At 45.1% G+C, this 17248-nt stretch overlaps 1 protein-coding gene across 4 annotated transcripts in view; it reads left to right on the top strand.

Annotated features, from left to right (window-relative positions):
- Window positions 1–17248, top strand: part of MYO1F (myosin IF) — a 68819-nt gene that overhangs the window by 31335 nt on the left and 20236 nt on the right. For all 4 annotated transcript variants that reach the window (XR_014786468.1, XM_084825526.1, XM_084825527.1 and 1 more), the window contains 13 exons: window positions 2684–2773; window positions 3558–3689; window positions 3933–4067; window positions 4642–4774; window positions 5431–5627; window positions 6769–6849; window positions 8230–8316; window positions 9495–9581; window positions 10808–10975; window positions 11796–11881; window positions 13148–13229; window positions 15665–15771; window positions 16996–17094. Coding sequence is in view for 3 of the 4 variants with exons in the window: in XM_084825526.1 (XP_084681652.1) it covers window positions 2684–2773; window positions 3558–3689; window positions 3933–4067; window positions 4642–4774; window positions 5431–5627; window positions 6769–6849; window positions 8230–8316; window positions 9495–9581; window positions 10808–10975; window positions 11796–11881; window positions 13148–13229; window positions 15665–15771; window positions 16996–17094 (1484 nt within the window). In the remaining variant the exon portion in view is untranslated. The remainder of the gene's footprint in view (window positions 1–2683; window positions 2774–3557; window positions 3690–3932; window positions 4068–4641; window positions 4775–5430; window positions 5628–6768; window positions 6850–8229; window positions 8317–9494; window positions 9582–10807; window positions 10976–11795; window positions 11882–13147; window positions 13230–15664; window positions 15772–16995; window positions 17095–17248) is intronic.

Here is a 17248-nt window from a genome sequence, read left to right as displayed (position 1 = left end):
ACCTGTTTCTTCCTCTTGCTAACCATGTCCTGGTTCCGTGTTTGTTTTTATGCTTTTCCCTTCAGAGAGGCAGAGAGGAGAAGCATCTTTTCGAAGAATCATGAACACAGAGCTGGGTGCAGGGCAGTCTTCCAGCTGTGTGGGACTACAAACCTTATCATCTCCAGCCACCATGAGGATGATGGGCATTATAGTCCAAAGCATTTGGAAGGCACCCTATTGGGGAAGGCTAGTGCAGAGTAACTCATTTCACGTGTATAGTTCTAATCCTAAAAACATAAGAATTTGGTGGTGGTGGTTGTTGTTTAAAAAACAGACTGCTCTTTTAATTTCCCACAACTGTTCCGCTGTTAGGCCTTGGGCCTGTAACCTGAGTAACCAGTAGATTTAGAGAGACTTAGAAGTCCATAATGCTTTCTGCTTTGGTTTGATATTAAGTGCAATTTCCTTGCTAGTGGGCCTCTGAGCTTGTGAGATGAGTCAAAGGTCGATAGCGCAGCCTCAGCACATTCCATGCTAACAAGCTCTGACTCTTATCAGGGCCTAGGATGTGCCTGAGAAGTGAGGCTCTGTTGATGCTAAGCTACAGGTGTCTGTGCTGGGAAAGTTCGGATTGTTTTCCTTCTGAACGAGCACTGTTAGGCTATGCTGGGAAAGTTGCCGATGAATGCTAATTAATGCTTGCTGCCGTCATGCTGCCTCACTGCTGACATGTATGGTATAAGACCCATCTTACCCCATGGCTCTGGGTTCAGAGAAGCTGCCTGATCCAACCATTGGGTGCGCCTGTGCACTGTAAGTCCTCAATGAAGTCTCCTTGTAAGCAAACCTGGATCTGGCTTATCATTATCTCGGCACCTCTAAATTATGGAAGCCCACTACAGGGAAATACACCTGCTCTAACTAGTTTCAGTTCTTTGCTATGCAAAACACAGAGCTGATTACAGTAGAAAAGTCAAGCAAGCAAAACTCAAGCACAGTTTAAGTGGGCAAACAAGGCTTTTCCAGAGTGACATCAGAAGAGCAGCCAAGGTCAAACACACAGGATATCAGTCAAGCAGAACCAAAGTCCAGAAGGCAGCATCAGGCAGAAGTCCAAAGTACGGATGGATGGACTCGCCCCAGCCTGCCTCGCTCCACTCACTAGACCACTGCCGGCTGCTTGACACTGCTTGCCGCATGCAGTGAGCTGCTGGGTGGCACGCGTCCTCCCAGTCCCTTGCTGAGCCACCATTTTACGCAAAATGGCAGCTTGGCCTTTTTTGTAAAGGGCCATTTTGATTTTATGCAAACGGCGGCTGTAAAGCAGCCCATATACACAAGATTGCAGGTGTAAATGGTCTATTTAGAGTAGGCAAGCACAGGGATCTGCAGACTGGTGCCCAGGGGGCTGAGCCAGTGAGAAATGGCCAGGCCTTGAGCCCCAACCAAATGCTCACAACATCCCTAGTTCAAAGGTTGATAAATAGAGTAAGGGTCTACCCAAACATGAGTAAGGGTCAGGGAAACAAGATACCAGGCATGAGGAGCTGAAGGAATAGCACTGTTTCCAGCACTAGGCAAGGAAGACGCTTTTTACACCAGAGCCTGCTGAGCCCCATCCAGGTAGGGATGGTGGAGAATTCCGCCACGGACTCCAATGAGGATGGATTCTTTAGAATCCAGCCCCCCAGAGTCCATGGCAGAACGGACCAACCCCCATCTGCCACCCTGTGAAGTTCGCCCGGATGGATCCTACCTGCCGCTGGCTGGGTCTGTGTCCGTCCGCTGAGTCTGCAGCCATCCGCTGCCAGTCTGCAGACGCAAATGGCATCTGGCATAGCGGACGCCATTTGCGTCCCTGCTCTTTTCGTGATAGGACCCCAGGAGACTCCACTGGCCAGATTGGGGAGCTCAGAGGATGAGACCCATGGGCTGGGGATTCAGCACCCCTGTTTTAACTTGAAGAACTCCCTTCCTTTCAAAAGGAGGTTCAGACCTTACAGGAAGATGTATTTTGATGATTACATGACAGCACGGGGGATGCTGAAGAGATGGGTGATGACTCAGGTGCAGGGCTGGCTCCAGGACTGAGGGAGCCCTGGGTGAAGTGTCCTGTGATAGCACCCCCCCCCCCGTCAGTGGGTCCTGCTGGGCTTTGCTGGCCATGGTGGCAGCCCTCTAAGCAATGCAGGGTGACTCATTCTAGCCAACCTTTTAATTTCCCACAATGCCCCAGAACAGCTCCAAGTCAGTGCATTGTGGGAAATCAGAAGAGGAGTTGGATTCAGCCAGCTGGAACTGGTTGGAATGCAGGGCCTGAATTTCTTTTAAATGAGGGGAGAACGGGACAGGCATCAGGTAGACCCTGCCCAGGACACGGGGGCACTGGCAGGGGTGATCAGGCATCTCAAAATAACCAGTGTGGTGTAGTGGTTAGAGTGTTGGACTGGGACTAGAATGATCTGGGTTCTATTCCCCACTTGGCCATGAAGCTCAGTGGGTGACTTGGGGCCAATCATGGACTCTCAGCCTAACCTGCCTCACAGGGTTGTTGTGAGGAGAAAAGGGAGAGGAAGAGAATCACATAAGATGCCTCAGGCTCCTTGAAAGAGGAAAAAAATAAATGTCTTCTTCTTCTTCCTCTTCCTCACTTCCACCTGGCTCTATCCTGTAAACTTCCCTGGGTTTCTCTTCTCTTTAGCATGTTAAAGACATCATTCTCCAGTCTAATCCATTGCTTGAAGCCTTTGGCAATGCCAAGACTGTCAGAAACAACAACTCCAGCAGATTTGTAAGTCTTCTCCAGCTTCTTTCTTTACTAAAATATTTCAAAGCTGCCCTACATCAATAGATCTCAGGGCAAAGGATTTCATAGAAAAAATTATCTTTAACTTGCAATTTGACTGGGCAAGCCTTCAAACAGAAAGGACAAAAGTATGCCTGCTGTGGAGAAAGTGGATGGGGAGACCTATTTCTCCCTCTCTGCTAATACTAGGATCACCTAGTATGAAGCTGAACAGTGGGAGATTCAGGACAGATCAAAGGAAGGACTTATTCACACAGCCCAGAGTTAAACTATGGAATTCACTTCCACGAGACGTAGTGATGGCCGCCAACTTGGATGGCTTTACAAGCGGGTTGGACAAATTCCTGGAGGAGAAGGCTATCAATGGCTACTGGTCCTGATGGCTCTGTGCTACCTCCAGTACCAGAGGCAGTAAGCCTATGTCCCCCTGTTGCTGGGGAAGATGGGTGGGAGGGTGCTGTTGCACTCGTGTCCTGCTTGTGGGTTCCTGGTCAACAGGTGGTTGGCCATTGTGTGAACAGAACGCTGGATGAGAATGGACCTTTGGTCTGATCCAGCAGGGCTTTTCTGATGTTCTGATGTTCTTATGACTACATGATACAATAAGATGCCAGGCCATCCTAAGATTGTATGCTCCAAGAAGGGCACCCTGAAGGCCTCCAGCCAGGAGATCCTGAGGTGTCCATTCTTGATTCCTGCATTCTAACCCCTTGGGCTGTTAAAGCTGTCTTTCCGATTTGCCTGCCCAATGTGCTGTGTCTCCCGCTAGGGAAAATACTTTGAGATCCAGTTCAGTCGCGGGGGTGAGCCCGATGGAGGGAAGATCTCCAACTTCCTGCTGGAAAAATCCCGGGTAGTGAGCCAGAATGAGAGCGAGAGAAACTTCCACATCTATTACCAGGTAAGGGAGCTGATGGTACATATGGTGTCATCATGGGAATGCTTATGTACATGACATGCACAATGCACCACTATGGGCCAGCAATAGCAAGTGCAGCCATGACAGTCGGTGTGCAAATAATATTATCTTTCCAGCACACCCTTTCACAGTAAGGGACCCTTTGGGATGATCAGGAGACCCACTGCCAGTGTGCCAAGTGTTTGTGTCATTGTGCAACTTCTTCCCCACTTCTTGCTTTCACAGCTCATAGAGGGTGCTTCTCAAGATCAGAAACATAACCTGGGGATTATGACCCCAGACTATTACTATTACCTGAGCCAATCAGATACATACAAAGTGGATGGCACGGACGATCGGAGCGACTTCCACGAGGCCATGGTGAGTGGCCATAATCGGCAGTAAGATCAAGCATTGCTTGCACCTGAAATACATGCTCCAGTAAATGTATTCTCTCTACGGATGTATGAGAAATTCATTTCAGGGTGTTTTTTTTTAATTAAAGAAATCGGGATTTACCTAATTCACATCTTCCAGATTATGTCTGAACATGGACTCAGACATAATCTGTAGCTGAAGTCCATACATTTACGAGCTTGTAATGTGTTTCATGGACCAAAATATGTTTTGACAGCAGGTGTACATTTGGGAAATGCAAGAGGAAAAAGAATGCAGACTTTTGAAAATGCACGTGCACACACACTTTGATCAATGGCAGAAGAATGTGTGCCTTTCAAAGATGTGCACATTTTCGAAAATATGCACAAAAATACACACACATTTTCATGCGAAAAGAAAAAAAGCAAACACCATAAAGTGATGTGGACACAAGACGGAACGAGCTTCCAAGTGGAATTTGGAGAACTTTGCCAAACTCTAGTTTTCCTTGTATGCACATCTCTAACTCTCTCTCTTTCTCAATTCTTCTTTGTTTGCCCTGGGCTGTGCTCCACAGAATGCCATGGACGTGATTGGCATCACAGGTCATGATAAGCAGCTTGTCCTACAGATCATAGCAGGCATTCTTCATCTTGGCAACATCAGCTTCCAGGAACATGGCAACTATGCCCAGGTGGAAAGCCCAGATTGTGAGTAATCGCTTTGAGCTATCCCACAAACAATGGGTGGATGAAAATTTAGCTTCATTTTTTAGAAGAATTTACCAAAAAAATTGCAGATTTCTTCATATTTGGGATTGAAAGAACTTAAGCTTTAAAAACAACAACAACAACAACAACAAAACACTAGCTGAATGCAGGAGAAAGTGAAACTCACAGATTTGTCTATCCTTAATCTAACTGGGAGTAAAAATATCATCCCCAAATTTTGCAAACCTGCACAGAATTTATAGCAGGGGCATTGAACCCCTTTCAGCTGGAGAGCTGAATTTAGTTTCAGGTGTCTATGATCCTTGTCCACTACTCTAACTACTGTGCCACACTGCCTCTGGATTCTAGATTCTCATCTCACTTGAAATGATACCCTGCATTGTGAAGTAGGTAGAGTGCTGGATTTAGGCCAGAAAGAGCTGGGTTGAACTATCTTGTTCAGCCCCCAAAGCTTGGGCTGTTCACTGATCTGGGGCCCATCCTAACCTACCCCACAAGGATGTTTTGTCCTGAACTTCCTGGAGGAAGTTGGATGCACGCAAATGTTATAGATGACAATAAGTCTGGCAATTCCAAACATTCCACTGTGCTGTCTGGAGACACCAATGGAGTCGTGTTCCCCTCTCTCATCCCAGTGCTTGCCTTTCCGGCCTACTTGTTGGGTATTGACAAGGACCGTCTGAATGAGAAGCTCACCAGTAGAAAAATGGACAGCAAGTGGGGCGGCCAATCAGAGTCGATCAACGTGACACTCAATGTAGAACAAGCTTCCTATACCCGTGATGCCCTTGCCAAGGGTCTGTACTCCCGTGTCTTTGACTTTCTGGTGGAGGTGAGTGGCTTTGTTCTGTTCTAGCAGATCTGTGGGGCAGGAACCTTTCTAAATACAGCTGGACAGTGTGACAGCTTGTTTATTGATTCCAGGCCTATGGTTCTTTGAATACCATATCAGACAAAGGGTTTGGACTTCCTGGAAATTGTTGAACAAGATGGTGGCCTGTTTAATCACTTCCAACTCTATGGCTCTTTCAACACCAAATTAGAGGGACGGTACTTATTAGAGAGAATTTAACAAGACAATAGTCCATTTATTCTTTGAATACCAAATATGGAAGGATGGGGCTTATTACTGAGAGAGTGTTAAGAACAAAAGAGCCATGCTGGATCGGACCAAGGGTTCATCCAGTCCAGTATTCTCTTTATACAGTGGCCAACTAGCTGCCCATGGGAAACCCACAAGCACGACATGAGTGCAACAGCACCCTCCCACCCATGTTCCCCAATATTGTTTGTTTGTTATGGTTAATCCAAGTAATGACAGCAGTTCCGTGGGTAGATTACATGAAGCTAAGAGATAAAAACACAATACAACAACAGCAAATAGCACAGGAAGAATACAATGTGAAATACATGAAAGGAGCAATAAGATCTAAATCCTAAACTCAAAAACACTTGGGGAAGAGAAATGTCTTCACCTGGTGCTGAAAAGATAACAGCATAGGCCCCATTAGGGAGGGCATTCCATAAATGGGGCGCCACAGTGGAGAAGGCCTTCTATGTTGTAGCCACCTGCCTCATTTCCTTTGGTGGGAGCCCATTTATAACTTCCAATTCTATGGCTCTTTGAATACCAAATTGGAAGGATGGGACTTATTGGAGGTTTAACAAGATGGTGGCCCATTTATCATTCCAACTCTATGCTTCTTTGAACACTAAATATGGGACTTATAAGAATTGGACTTACTGGAGACTGTCGAACAAGCTGGTGGTCTGTTTATCCCTTCCAATTCTCTTGTTCTTTGAATACCAGAACTGAAGTGAGATGGCAGGGGGGTTCTTTTTCAAAGGGTTGGACAAAATGATCATGTTTATCACTTCCAACTCTATGATTATTTGAATGCCAACACTCATGCAGCAGCTGATAATGAACTTTCTGCCTTGTTTGCTGCTAACCAGTCTCCCTTCATCTCTAGTCCATCAACAGGGCCATGCAGAAGCCATACGAGGAATACAGTGTTGGTGTACTGGATATTTATGGTTTTGAAATATTCCAGGTAGGCTTTGATATGGGGCCAGTGAATTTTGAACCAGAAAAAAATCCAGAAAATGTTCCAGTGGGTGATCTAAACTGAGCATGATCTGAGTCAGCATGTTTATTTGACATATTTAGTAATCAAAGCTGAAAGGAATACCCCATGTTAATTTTATGTACCAATAGTCATAAACGTTTGAAGTGCAGTGTTTGATTAGGAATGAAGAGCACTTCACAGAATAGTCATAGAATAGGGGGTTGGAAGGGGCCTATAAGACCGTCGAGTCCAACCCCACTTAATGTTATATGTTACATCCAAACAAATTTAGAGTTTTATGTGGAGATTTGTTTTTTATTGGAACACACTGTCAAACTTAAAGCCTGTACTTACATGGTTTGTTTAAATCCAAGGGTGAGGGATAAAGGCACTCAAAACTGTTGATATGTTAATTATAACACACCCAAAGAACTGGGCATGCTATGCTATGCTTGTCCACTGGATGTTTTTGGCGTTTTTGAGAAATAGATGATTGTCCAGGTAAAAATGCACTCTGCCCACATGGGGATGGTGCACAATGCAGGGGGCTCAGTCAGTACTGGAAGGGAGCTGTTCAGACACTCTGAACACTCTGCCTCTCCCAGCACGGGGACAAGTAATATGGACAAAATGCTGTTAGTTGGTGTAATGTCAGTTGGTGTGTTGGCCACTAACACAAGCTGGCCCACAGACAGCCTGGGGGGGCAATATCCCCCCCTACACACACACACACAAACCATTCTGCGCCCCTGAATTAAGCACTGGAAAAATTTCCCCTTCAGAACATCACTGGTTGGGATTGCACCCTATTGCCCACTTTGGCTTTGGTACAAGACATTGCCATGGCTCAAAGTGAACGTGTCTCTGGTCTCGATGTGTATGGTGATTTGAGGGGCATCTTGATTAACCATTAGGGATAGAAGGATCAGCTTACTTCCAGTCACTTTTGCATGTGTCCATTCATAATGCCATTCTGTTCAGCTTCCACATTAATCTGTGCTTTTCCTTAAAAAATAATTTTAAAAATCCCACCAAAATTCACATTTAAAGACATATTTAAATACATATCTGTGGATGTATTTCCTCACAAAATTTGCATCTCCAGACATACTTTATTTCAATGTTTGCTTGTTTTTAAGGGCACACATTTTAAAATGTAGTTTGATACGTTTTTGAGTTGCAAGACACATCATGAAATTAGGAGACGTGCGAAATCCGACAGATAATTATGTTCCAATCCACGTTAGTGCACATGATGCAGGTCAGTTCATGTCGGAATTCGCAAAGAACGAATTCTGCCAGCATCCCTAATAACCGCATCTTTATTTTTTTTTAATCTCTCTTTTCCCTCTCCCCACCGTTCAGAGAAATGGCTTTGAGCAATTCTGCATTAACTTTGTGAATGAAAAACTTCAACAAATCTTCATCGAGCTCACCCTCAAAGCAGAGCAGGTGAGACCAGCTTACAGTGTGTGATGGAGCACTGAGTCTTTCCTTTGGGGACCGGGGTGGGTGGTTCAATGGGATCTTTCCCTTCCCATCGCTAATCAAAACTGCAGCATTATGCTGCTCTGGTGCGGGTGGGCGTAAATATTCCACTGCGACCCACAAGAGCTGTGAAGAGTACAGACGTTTGAGGGGTGGTCCTCAACTGAGCAGATTAGCGCCTGCTTTGCATGGTGAAAGTCCCAGCTTCAGTCCTCAGCATCTTCAGTTGACAACTGTCAAGTAGCACCCTGACAGTCTGTTCAGCTTCCTGTTGAAATCCGCCCTTTATTTAGAAGCATGAGGACTGGAAACGTATTTGGTCTTTAGGGGAAGGGCCATAGGTGAGTGACAGAGCACATGCCTGGCATGCAGAAGGTTCAAATATCAGCTAAAAGGCTCAGGTAGCAGGTTCAATACCAGCTAAAAGGATGGGGAAGCCCTTTATCTGCCGGAGACCCTGGGAGCCATTGCCAGTTTCAGTAGACAACACTGGACAAGGTGGATGAATGGCCTGATCCCATGCATGTTTAGACAGAAGAAAGGTCTACAACTCCCAGCATTCCCCAGCCATCACTGCTGAGAATTGTAGGACTTTTTTTTCTATCTAAACATGCATGGGATTGTGCCTTTAATTGGCAATATTTATCTCTTCCTCCTCCTTCTTCTTCCTCTATTTATAAGCTGCCTTTCTCCCTCTTGCAAGCAACCCAAAGACAGTTTACATGGTCCTCCTCCTCTCCATTTTATCCTCCCAACAACAACCCTGTGAAGTAGGTTAGGCTGAGAGTCAGTGAGTGGCCCAAAGTCACTCACCGTCACGCAATGAGCTTCATGGCCAAGTGGGGACTAGAACCTGGATCTCCTGAGTCCCAGGCCAACACTCTAACTACTACACCACACTGGCTTATTTGAAACAAATCTCGGTGTAAGGCAACTTCGTATGAGCAATCCATAGATCCATTGTATTTGCTGCAACAGACATGGTCCTTAACTTTCCCCTCAAATTTAAAGGTCAGGATCCCGTTCTTCCTTTTTCTTCCCTCTTTCCTTCCACTATTTTTCTGTCTTCCTGTATTTTCTCATCATTCATCCTTCTTTTCTAAACCACATTTTCAGCTCATTCTTTTTGACTTTTGACTTAGGAAGAGTATGTGCAAGAGGGGATCAAGTGGACCCCAATTGAATATTTCAACAACAAAGTGGTATGCGATCTCATCGAAAACAAGCTGGTAAGTGAGGCGCTGAATGGGAGCGTTGCAATAGAAAAAAATAAACATAAACATAATACAGCCAGTTGAACTGCGGGGTGTATGAGAGTGGAGCTAGTTTACTGAAGATGAATTAAATGGAAAGGATGGGGCAGGGGTGCTGAGAGGACCCTCAGCCAAGTACAGTCGCTGGAAGCCACTAGTTCAATTTTCAGGGGTACTCTGGGAAATTTTAAATGGTGGCTCCCAGACCTGGCTTCAGCCACTGCAAACATAATTAATTTAAAGGAAGAAGCAAAGGCAGGCCTCAGTTCAGTCATGCGGGACTGTGCGGTGACTAGAGATGGGGGAGGAATGTGTTCAGTTCGACTTTTAATGCAAACATTTCCCAACACTGCATTTTCAAACAACTTCATGAACTGAAATTCAGTTCAGTAGTGTAGTGGAGGCAGGGCTCACAGGAGCACAGCACCAGCACTTTTTTTTATTAGCAGGGATGCTGAGGTCATCTGCCAGCCCCCTCAGACTTCCCTGTTCCCTCTAAGCTTAGCTGCAATCCTCACATTAGCTGGGGGGAAATGAATTTTCTCACCAACAATATATTGTTCCCTGTTGTGATGCAAAATATTTTGGGGTGGCTTGGCCTTAAATGGGCACCCATTTGTTTTACCAAAAGACCTACTCTTGGTGGAGATGAACACTGCTAGAACTGGTTTGTAGATATGGACCAACACAGCAGCCTGCATTTTGGGGCTTTCCTGGGCGGGGGGGCGGTGTCGCAATGGAGGCTGCCATGATGACTGTCTAAATTTAACGCTACACCACTGACTCAGTTATCCTTGAAATTCTCAGTCCTCCAAATTTTGCAACGGAGTTGTTCAGTTAAAACCAGGCATTAAAATGTGAATATTAGGGAGAATATCATTCAAGGACACATTATATTAGGGAAATTGCTTGCAAAAGATGTGTATGTTAGGCCAAAAAATGCATGCATTAAGAGAAATGTTCACAAAAATGCTTATGAATTTTTGTTTGAACTTTTAAAAACAAAATTCTCAAAGTTCAGGATGAAGTGAACTTCAAACTGGAGAAATTATCAAAGTTCGAGATTCGTATCCATTCATTACTGATAGTGATCATTTTGTAAAAATGAGCCAAATGAGCCCCCATCCAGGCCTGAGGAACCCAGCAGTCATGAATGGAATAGTTATGCCACCTTTTCGCCCTTCACTTTTTGTCTCTCCCAGAATCCTCCAGGCATCATGAGCGTCTTGGATGATGTTTGTGCCACAGTATACGCCAAGGGTGAGGGGGCGGATCAGACGCTGCTGCAAAAGCTCCAGTCAGCGGTGGGCACCCATGAACATTTCAACGGCTCCAGTTCGGGATTCATCATCCACCACTACGCTGGAAAGGTCTCTGGAGCCCTGAGTGGCAGAATAGGTCGCCCTCGCTTGTTGTCCTACTCTGTCCTCTTTCTCTTGGGATGCCAACTTTTTGTGGACAAAAATTAAAATACCAACACCTTAATCAACAATAAAGGGTGAAGCCAGGAGGAGGCAGAGCTGAGACACACACACACATGAGCATATGCGGAGAGGAACCAAGGCAAAATCTGGCATGTTGGGAGAGCTTTTTCAGGATCACAGGGATGGACAGAGAGCAGGGATGGGGAACCTCCTGTCCGCAGACCAAACACTTCTCCCCCCCTTACCTAGAGGAATAATTATTTTTTAAAATTTAATTAATTTATTATTTTTTAAAGCATTTTTACCCTGCCCTTCAGCCAAAAAGGCTCCCAGAGTGCCCCACACGAGATTAGCAATGAAAAACATAGCTTCTGTCCTTGGGCTTCTAATCTAAAAGACACAACTCACAAGGGAAAGGGGACAGGGAGGGAAGAGCAGGGCGGGGGGGGGAAGCAACCTCATCACTTTCTGAAAGTGCCATTTCAGTGCCATTTTTGGTAGAAAGGTGGGGTACAAGTCGAATGAATGAATGTTGAAGAGCGCTGCTGCCCCATTTCTTTCTCTGGTGCAGTGCAATGGAATGGCAGGAATCAGGATGGGGCAATGTCTGGAAGAGATTTCAGCCGGTCTGGGCACAACGTGGTGACTGGAGAGCCCAATAGTATCTGGAGTTTACTATCTTCTCAGATGCCTGAAATATTACCGGAAATAATATGATTTTAGCAACAGGACTAAAAGACTAACCATTGGCCAATCCCACTTTCAGGTGTCCTACGATGTGAGCGGCTTTTGCGAAAGAAATCGGGATGTGCTTTTCACTGACTTGATAGAGCTGATGCAGAGCAGCGAATTGTGAGTGTCCCCCCCCACTTACACCCCCCCATCCCAGTTGGCCAGAGTCTTTGCCCCTTCATGCCCTGCTCCCAGAAGCATGTTGTTAACTATGGCTGGAAACAGGATGTTGGACTAGATGTAGGCTGGAGAACTGGTGGCCATACAGATGTTGTTGGGCTCCAACTTCCATCGGCCCCAGTCAGTGTGGCCAATGGCCAGGGATGATGGGATCTGTAGTCCAGCAACATCTAGAGCAGCCTTCCCCAAGTTGGCACCCTGCAGATGTGTTAGACTATGACTCCTTCCATCCCCAGCCACAAGAATGATGGGAATCATAGTCTAACACATCTGGAGGGTGCCAACTTGGGGAAGGCTGCTCAAGAGGGCCTCAGGTGCCCAGCTCTGGACTAGATGGATCTTCTTGGTCTGATAGAGGAGGGGCTTTTGTCAAATATATGCAGATTAGATCTTTCAACAGGTATTAGCCATGGTAGCTTTGGTTATGGGGCAGTATAGAGGAGATGATGATGATGATGATGATAATTGGAAGCTCCATAGTCCTTCATATTCGTGTTAGCACGAGGTGAAAATTCTCACAGGCATTTTAGGTTTGTTATTGTTTTTTTAAGTTCTTGCAGGCATTTTAGTTTTTTTAAAAAAAATTTCTTGCAGGCATTTTAGTTTTAGGGTTTTATTAAATTCTTGCAGGCATTTTAGTTTTAGGGTTTTATTAAATTCTTGCAGGCATTTTAGTTTTAGTGTTTTTTTTTAATTCTTGCAGGCATTTTAGTTTTAGTGTTGTTTTTTTAAAAATTCTTGCAGGCATTTTAGTTTTAGTGTTTTTTTTTTAATTCTTGCAGGCATTTTAGTTTTTCATTTTGTTTTATATGTGGTATTTTACATTTTTGTGCCCTGCTGATAGTTTCTGTTTGGTTATTTGTATTTTTATACTGTAGTTTTAAATGTTTAAACTGTTACAATGTACTTTATTGTTTGTTTTTTTATTGTTTTGCATTTTATGGTTTTAATTGTTGTGAATGAATGAATGAATGAATGAGTCTTACCATGGAATGCAACATGCTGCTAGACCAACAACAGGGGTTGGGATGCTTCTTGGAAGGTTCCCAGAATAATCTGGCTGGCCGATGGTGCAAAGTCCATCTATCTGATCCATCAGGGCTCTTCAGTGTTCTTCTCTGGAATTCCAGTTCTCTCTTCGAATAGGAGGCTGGGTGTTTCATGCCTTTATGCCACTGTGTCAAGGTTTTCCTCTTTGTTTCTCAGCACTTTCATCCGGATGCTTTTCCCAGAAAAACTTGATGCGGACAAAAAAGGACGGCCCACCACAGCTGGGTCCAAAATCAAGGTAACCTTCCATTTGGGTTCGATTTATTCATTTCTTTTCCCACCACCATCAGCTAGGAAGCCTGTGAGGGAAATAATGCCATCAATAAAGCATGACAGTACTGAAAATGCAGATGACCCAACTGATCTCCCCTTCCCCAATGTGAATTGAAATGATGGCCTATATGACACACCCAATATTTTCCTTGGATGAATAATGGTGAAGACAATTGGTCAAAGGTGGACATCTGGCAAGGTTTTCTTTAGTGAATCTTGGCCACCATTACTGGACACAACAGTGCTATCATAGGCTGCATTAACAAAGTCCAGGTGGCGAGAGTAGCCCCACTCTATTCTGCAGTGGTCAGGATGCATCTGGACAGCATCCTTGAAACTTATCATGGGTTGCCCAAATGAGAAAATCAATGCCATAGAACCATAGGGTTTTGGAGTTGGAAAGGTCTGTGGAGATCTTCTAGTCCAACCCTAGGGCAACTAAAATGATGAAGGGTCTGGCTCTGGAGCATCTCCCCTATGAGAGAAGGTTACAACAGCTGAGATTGTTTAGCTTGGAAAAAAAGGAGGGTAAGGGGAGACATGATAGAGGTCTACAAAATTATGCGTGGTGTGGAGAATGTGGATAGGGAGACGTTTTCTCTCTCTCTCTCTCAAAATACTAGAACCCAGGGTCATCCTATGAAGCTCATTGGTGGGAGATTCAGGACAGCCAAAAGGAAGTTCTTCTTCTTCTGGGTGGGAGGGTGTTGTTGCACTCATGCCTTGCTTGTGGGTTCCCGGTTGACAGCTGGTTGGCGACTGTGTGAACAGAATGCTGGACAAGATGGACCCTTGGTCTGATCCAGTATGGCTGTTCTTATGTTCAAACCTACCTAGTCCAATGTGGCTCTAGGCACCATGTTTTTAGAAGGACGTTTACAAACTGGAGCATGTCCAGAAGAGGGTGACCAAGGAGGATGAGTGGTCTAAGAAACCAAGTCCTACAAGGAACAGTTGAAAGAGCTAGTTATGTCTAGCTTGGAGAAGAGAAGATTGAGGGGAGACAAGAGAGCAGTGACCAAGTGTCTGAAGGATGAAAGTGGAGCAAATGTTTTCTGTGTTGCTCCCAGAGGCAGGACTTGAACCAAGGGTGGAAATTTTCAGGGAAGCGGATTTGTCTAAGCGTTATGAGAAACTTCCTAATGGTACGAACAGTTTGACAGTGTAACAGGCTGCCTCAGTCAGGAGGTGGTGAGGTCTCCTTTCCAGAAGGTATTTAAACAGAGACTGGACAGCATCTGTCAGGAATGATGTAGTTAGATTCCTGCACCGAGCAGGGGGTTCACCAAATGACCTATAAGATCCGACTCTAAAATCCTGTGGCTCTATGATACTGACTTTCTCATTTAGGAAGCCCTGATAAACTTCAGGGGACCCTAGGGCTCCTTGAAACACACTCTTTAAAAAGCACTGGCCTCTCTTTTCTGCGGAGAACAAATGGGTCTCCCCTGTTCCATTCCTTTACTATTTCCCCACTTTGCTCTGCTCTGAATTCCAACACACCCGAATTCCAAAAAGAGAATTTGTTTGAAAACCCCCCCACAATTGGGAGCATGTGCAGTTTTGCCACAGTTTTCAGGTAGTTGTATCTTCTTTTCCCCATCTCTGCATTACCAATGAGTGTGTGTGCACTGATTTTTTTAAAAAAAAACTACCAAAAGAGCAATCTTGATGAAATTGCAGGTGTTCTGTTGTTTTGGTATTTATCTCCTGCCTGTTTATGCCAAAGGCATACCCGTGGTTGCATCAAGATTGCTTTGCTTTTGGTGTTGTGTTTTTACCAGTACATGCATTGTCTTCCTGAGCACTGGTAAAACACTACATACTGGGAAAACACTAGGAATGCAAGCATCTGCCATTTTGCTCCAACTTTCATCTTCTTTGCCCCATCTTTGTGTTACTGCTGAGCATGTGGATTTTAAAAAAATAAACCTACAAAGAGAAATATTGATGCAACTTTTGGCATTTCTCTCCCACTGTTTCTATGCCAAAGGCATTCTCCTAAATGCATCAAGATTGCTTTAGGTGCAGCGTTTTTACCAATGTTTTTACTGATGAGCACTGGTAAAAGATCACACAAAAAGCAATCTTTGTGGCATGATCATATGAATTATACTTCAGTAAACAGTGCGTGCACACTTCACTATGAAATTCAGAAATCTGGAAGACCAGGACAAAGGATGCCTAATCCATGTGTTACATTTTGAGGTTATGGGGAGGGAATGGCCAGCTAATCCAGAATACCAAACTCCAGTGAGAAAATTGGACGAGGAAAATTTTGGCAGCTCTCAAGTTTTCTGAAGGTGTTTCACTGTTGGTGACTAGAGCAAAAGATGGTGTGATGGTGGTTTTCAAGTGGCACACTGGGTAAAACCCAAAATCTTGCATTTTCCCAAACAGAAACAGGCCAACGATCTGGTGAACACACTGATGAAGTGTACGCCCCACTACATCCGTTGCATTAAACCCAACGAGACCAAACAGCCCCGAGATTGGGAGGAGAGTAGGTAAGAGAGAAAGAGACAGGCAGACAGGCACAAACCTCCATCAAAACTTGGAGCCAAGAGCGATGCTTAATATTTCTTGAAGGACGTTAATGTCAATGTGACTCATATTTATAGAAGTTTGCCCTCACCTCTTCAGCTCTTCCCCTCTCTTCTCTGTCATCTACCCTCACTGTCAAAATTTAGACTGTAAGGTCTATGGGGCAGGGATCCCACAACAGAGAGAGGAGATGGGAAGAAGATACTGGGGTGGAAAGAGCGGAATGTGAACAAAAGCAGTTAGTTTGGTTCAGTTTTGGTAGGGGGTGAGATGTAAAGGATGAAGCTCAAGACGTTAGGGTTTTGAGGAGGGATTTGGGAGAGAGAGAGAGAGAGAGACAGAGACACACAGAGAGAGAGACAGAGAGTGCATCACATAGGTGTCCTGGGCAGCAAGAGAGAATAGGGAGAGACATTTAGAGAGCTTGAGGTCTAAGGAATTTGGGAAGGGGGCTCCAGGCATAAGGGGCAGCAAGAGAGAAATGGGAGGAGTCATTTAGGAATGGGGGAGCCCTTTGGTGGGCTGAAAAATCAGAGGAGAAGGTCACGGCAAGTGCGTAATGGGAAACAAGGGAAGGAAGAAAGAGCAGTAGATCATCGTGGGAAGCTTCAACATTCAGAAGGAGTTTGTGTAATGGGTGAGGAAGGAGATGGGACACCAATCTAGCCAGCCGAGGGGCTTCTCTGCTCCTCTGAGCAAAGTGGCTCAGAGGGATCATTTTGGCAGGGAACTTTTTCCTGTTGTCGTACCTGTTTTCACAGTTGTCTATCAGAACTGGGAAGACTGAAGTGTGACAACAAGTAAAGTGCAGTGATAATGGGAAGGAATTTTTAAAAAAATACAGGTTCAGCAGAGTGGGAAATCAGTGGCCCTCTAGCTGCTGTCAGACTACAACTCCCATCTCCTGATCATAGGCATGTTGTATGGGGCTGATAAGAATTGTAGTCCAGCAACCCCCAGAGGGGCAAAGGTTCCTCATTCTTCCTTTCCTATGCTAGACACTTAAACTGGTTTAACAGTTGTCCCTTTTTCCTGGGGAACCTGGGAATGGTAGTTCTGTAGGGAGTGCGAGATGGGTGGGTAGGATTCAGGATTCTTTGTGTGGTAGCCAGGACAGTGTAAAGCAGATGCAACCGTGTAGATTGGACTTGCACGTCCTTGCTCTGAGTTGTGCATGGCTCTTGTAGGGTGAAGCATCAAGTGGAGTACCTGGGCTTGAAGGAGAACATCCGAGTCCGGCGAGCCGGCTTTGCATATCGCAGATTGTTCCAGAAATTCCTGCAACGGTAAGGATCCCTCTGTGGTCGCCAGGGGGGCATAGTGAACACTGGGCTGTGTAGCCCAGTGAAGTTCAGGATGACTCAGCCCTAGTCGTTCTTTTGTTGTGGCATCTTTCTTTCACTCCTCTGTCCCCAAGGCTCAGCTGGAGGGAAGCGTATT

The sequence above is a fragment of the Heloderma suspectum genome, chromosome Z (genome assembly GCF_057233095.1).
Source record: "Heloderma suspectum isolate Gila_16-S chromosome Z, 16-S_ref, whole genome shotgun sequence".
NCBI lineage: Eukaryota > Metazoa > Chordata > Lepidosauria > Squamata > Helodermatidae > Heloderma > Heloderma suspectum.
The sequence above is the reverse complement of the archived record's forward strand: the minus strand, read 5'-3'. Positions and strand labels throughout refer to the sequence as shown.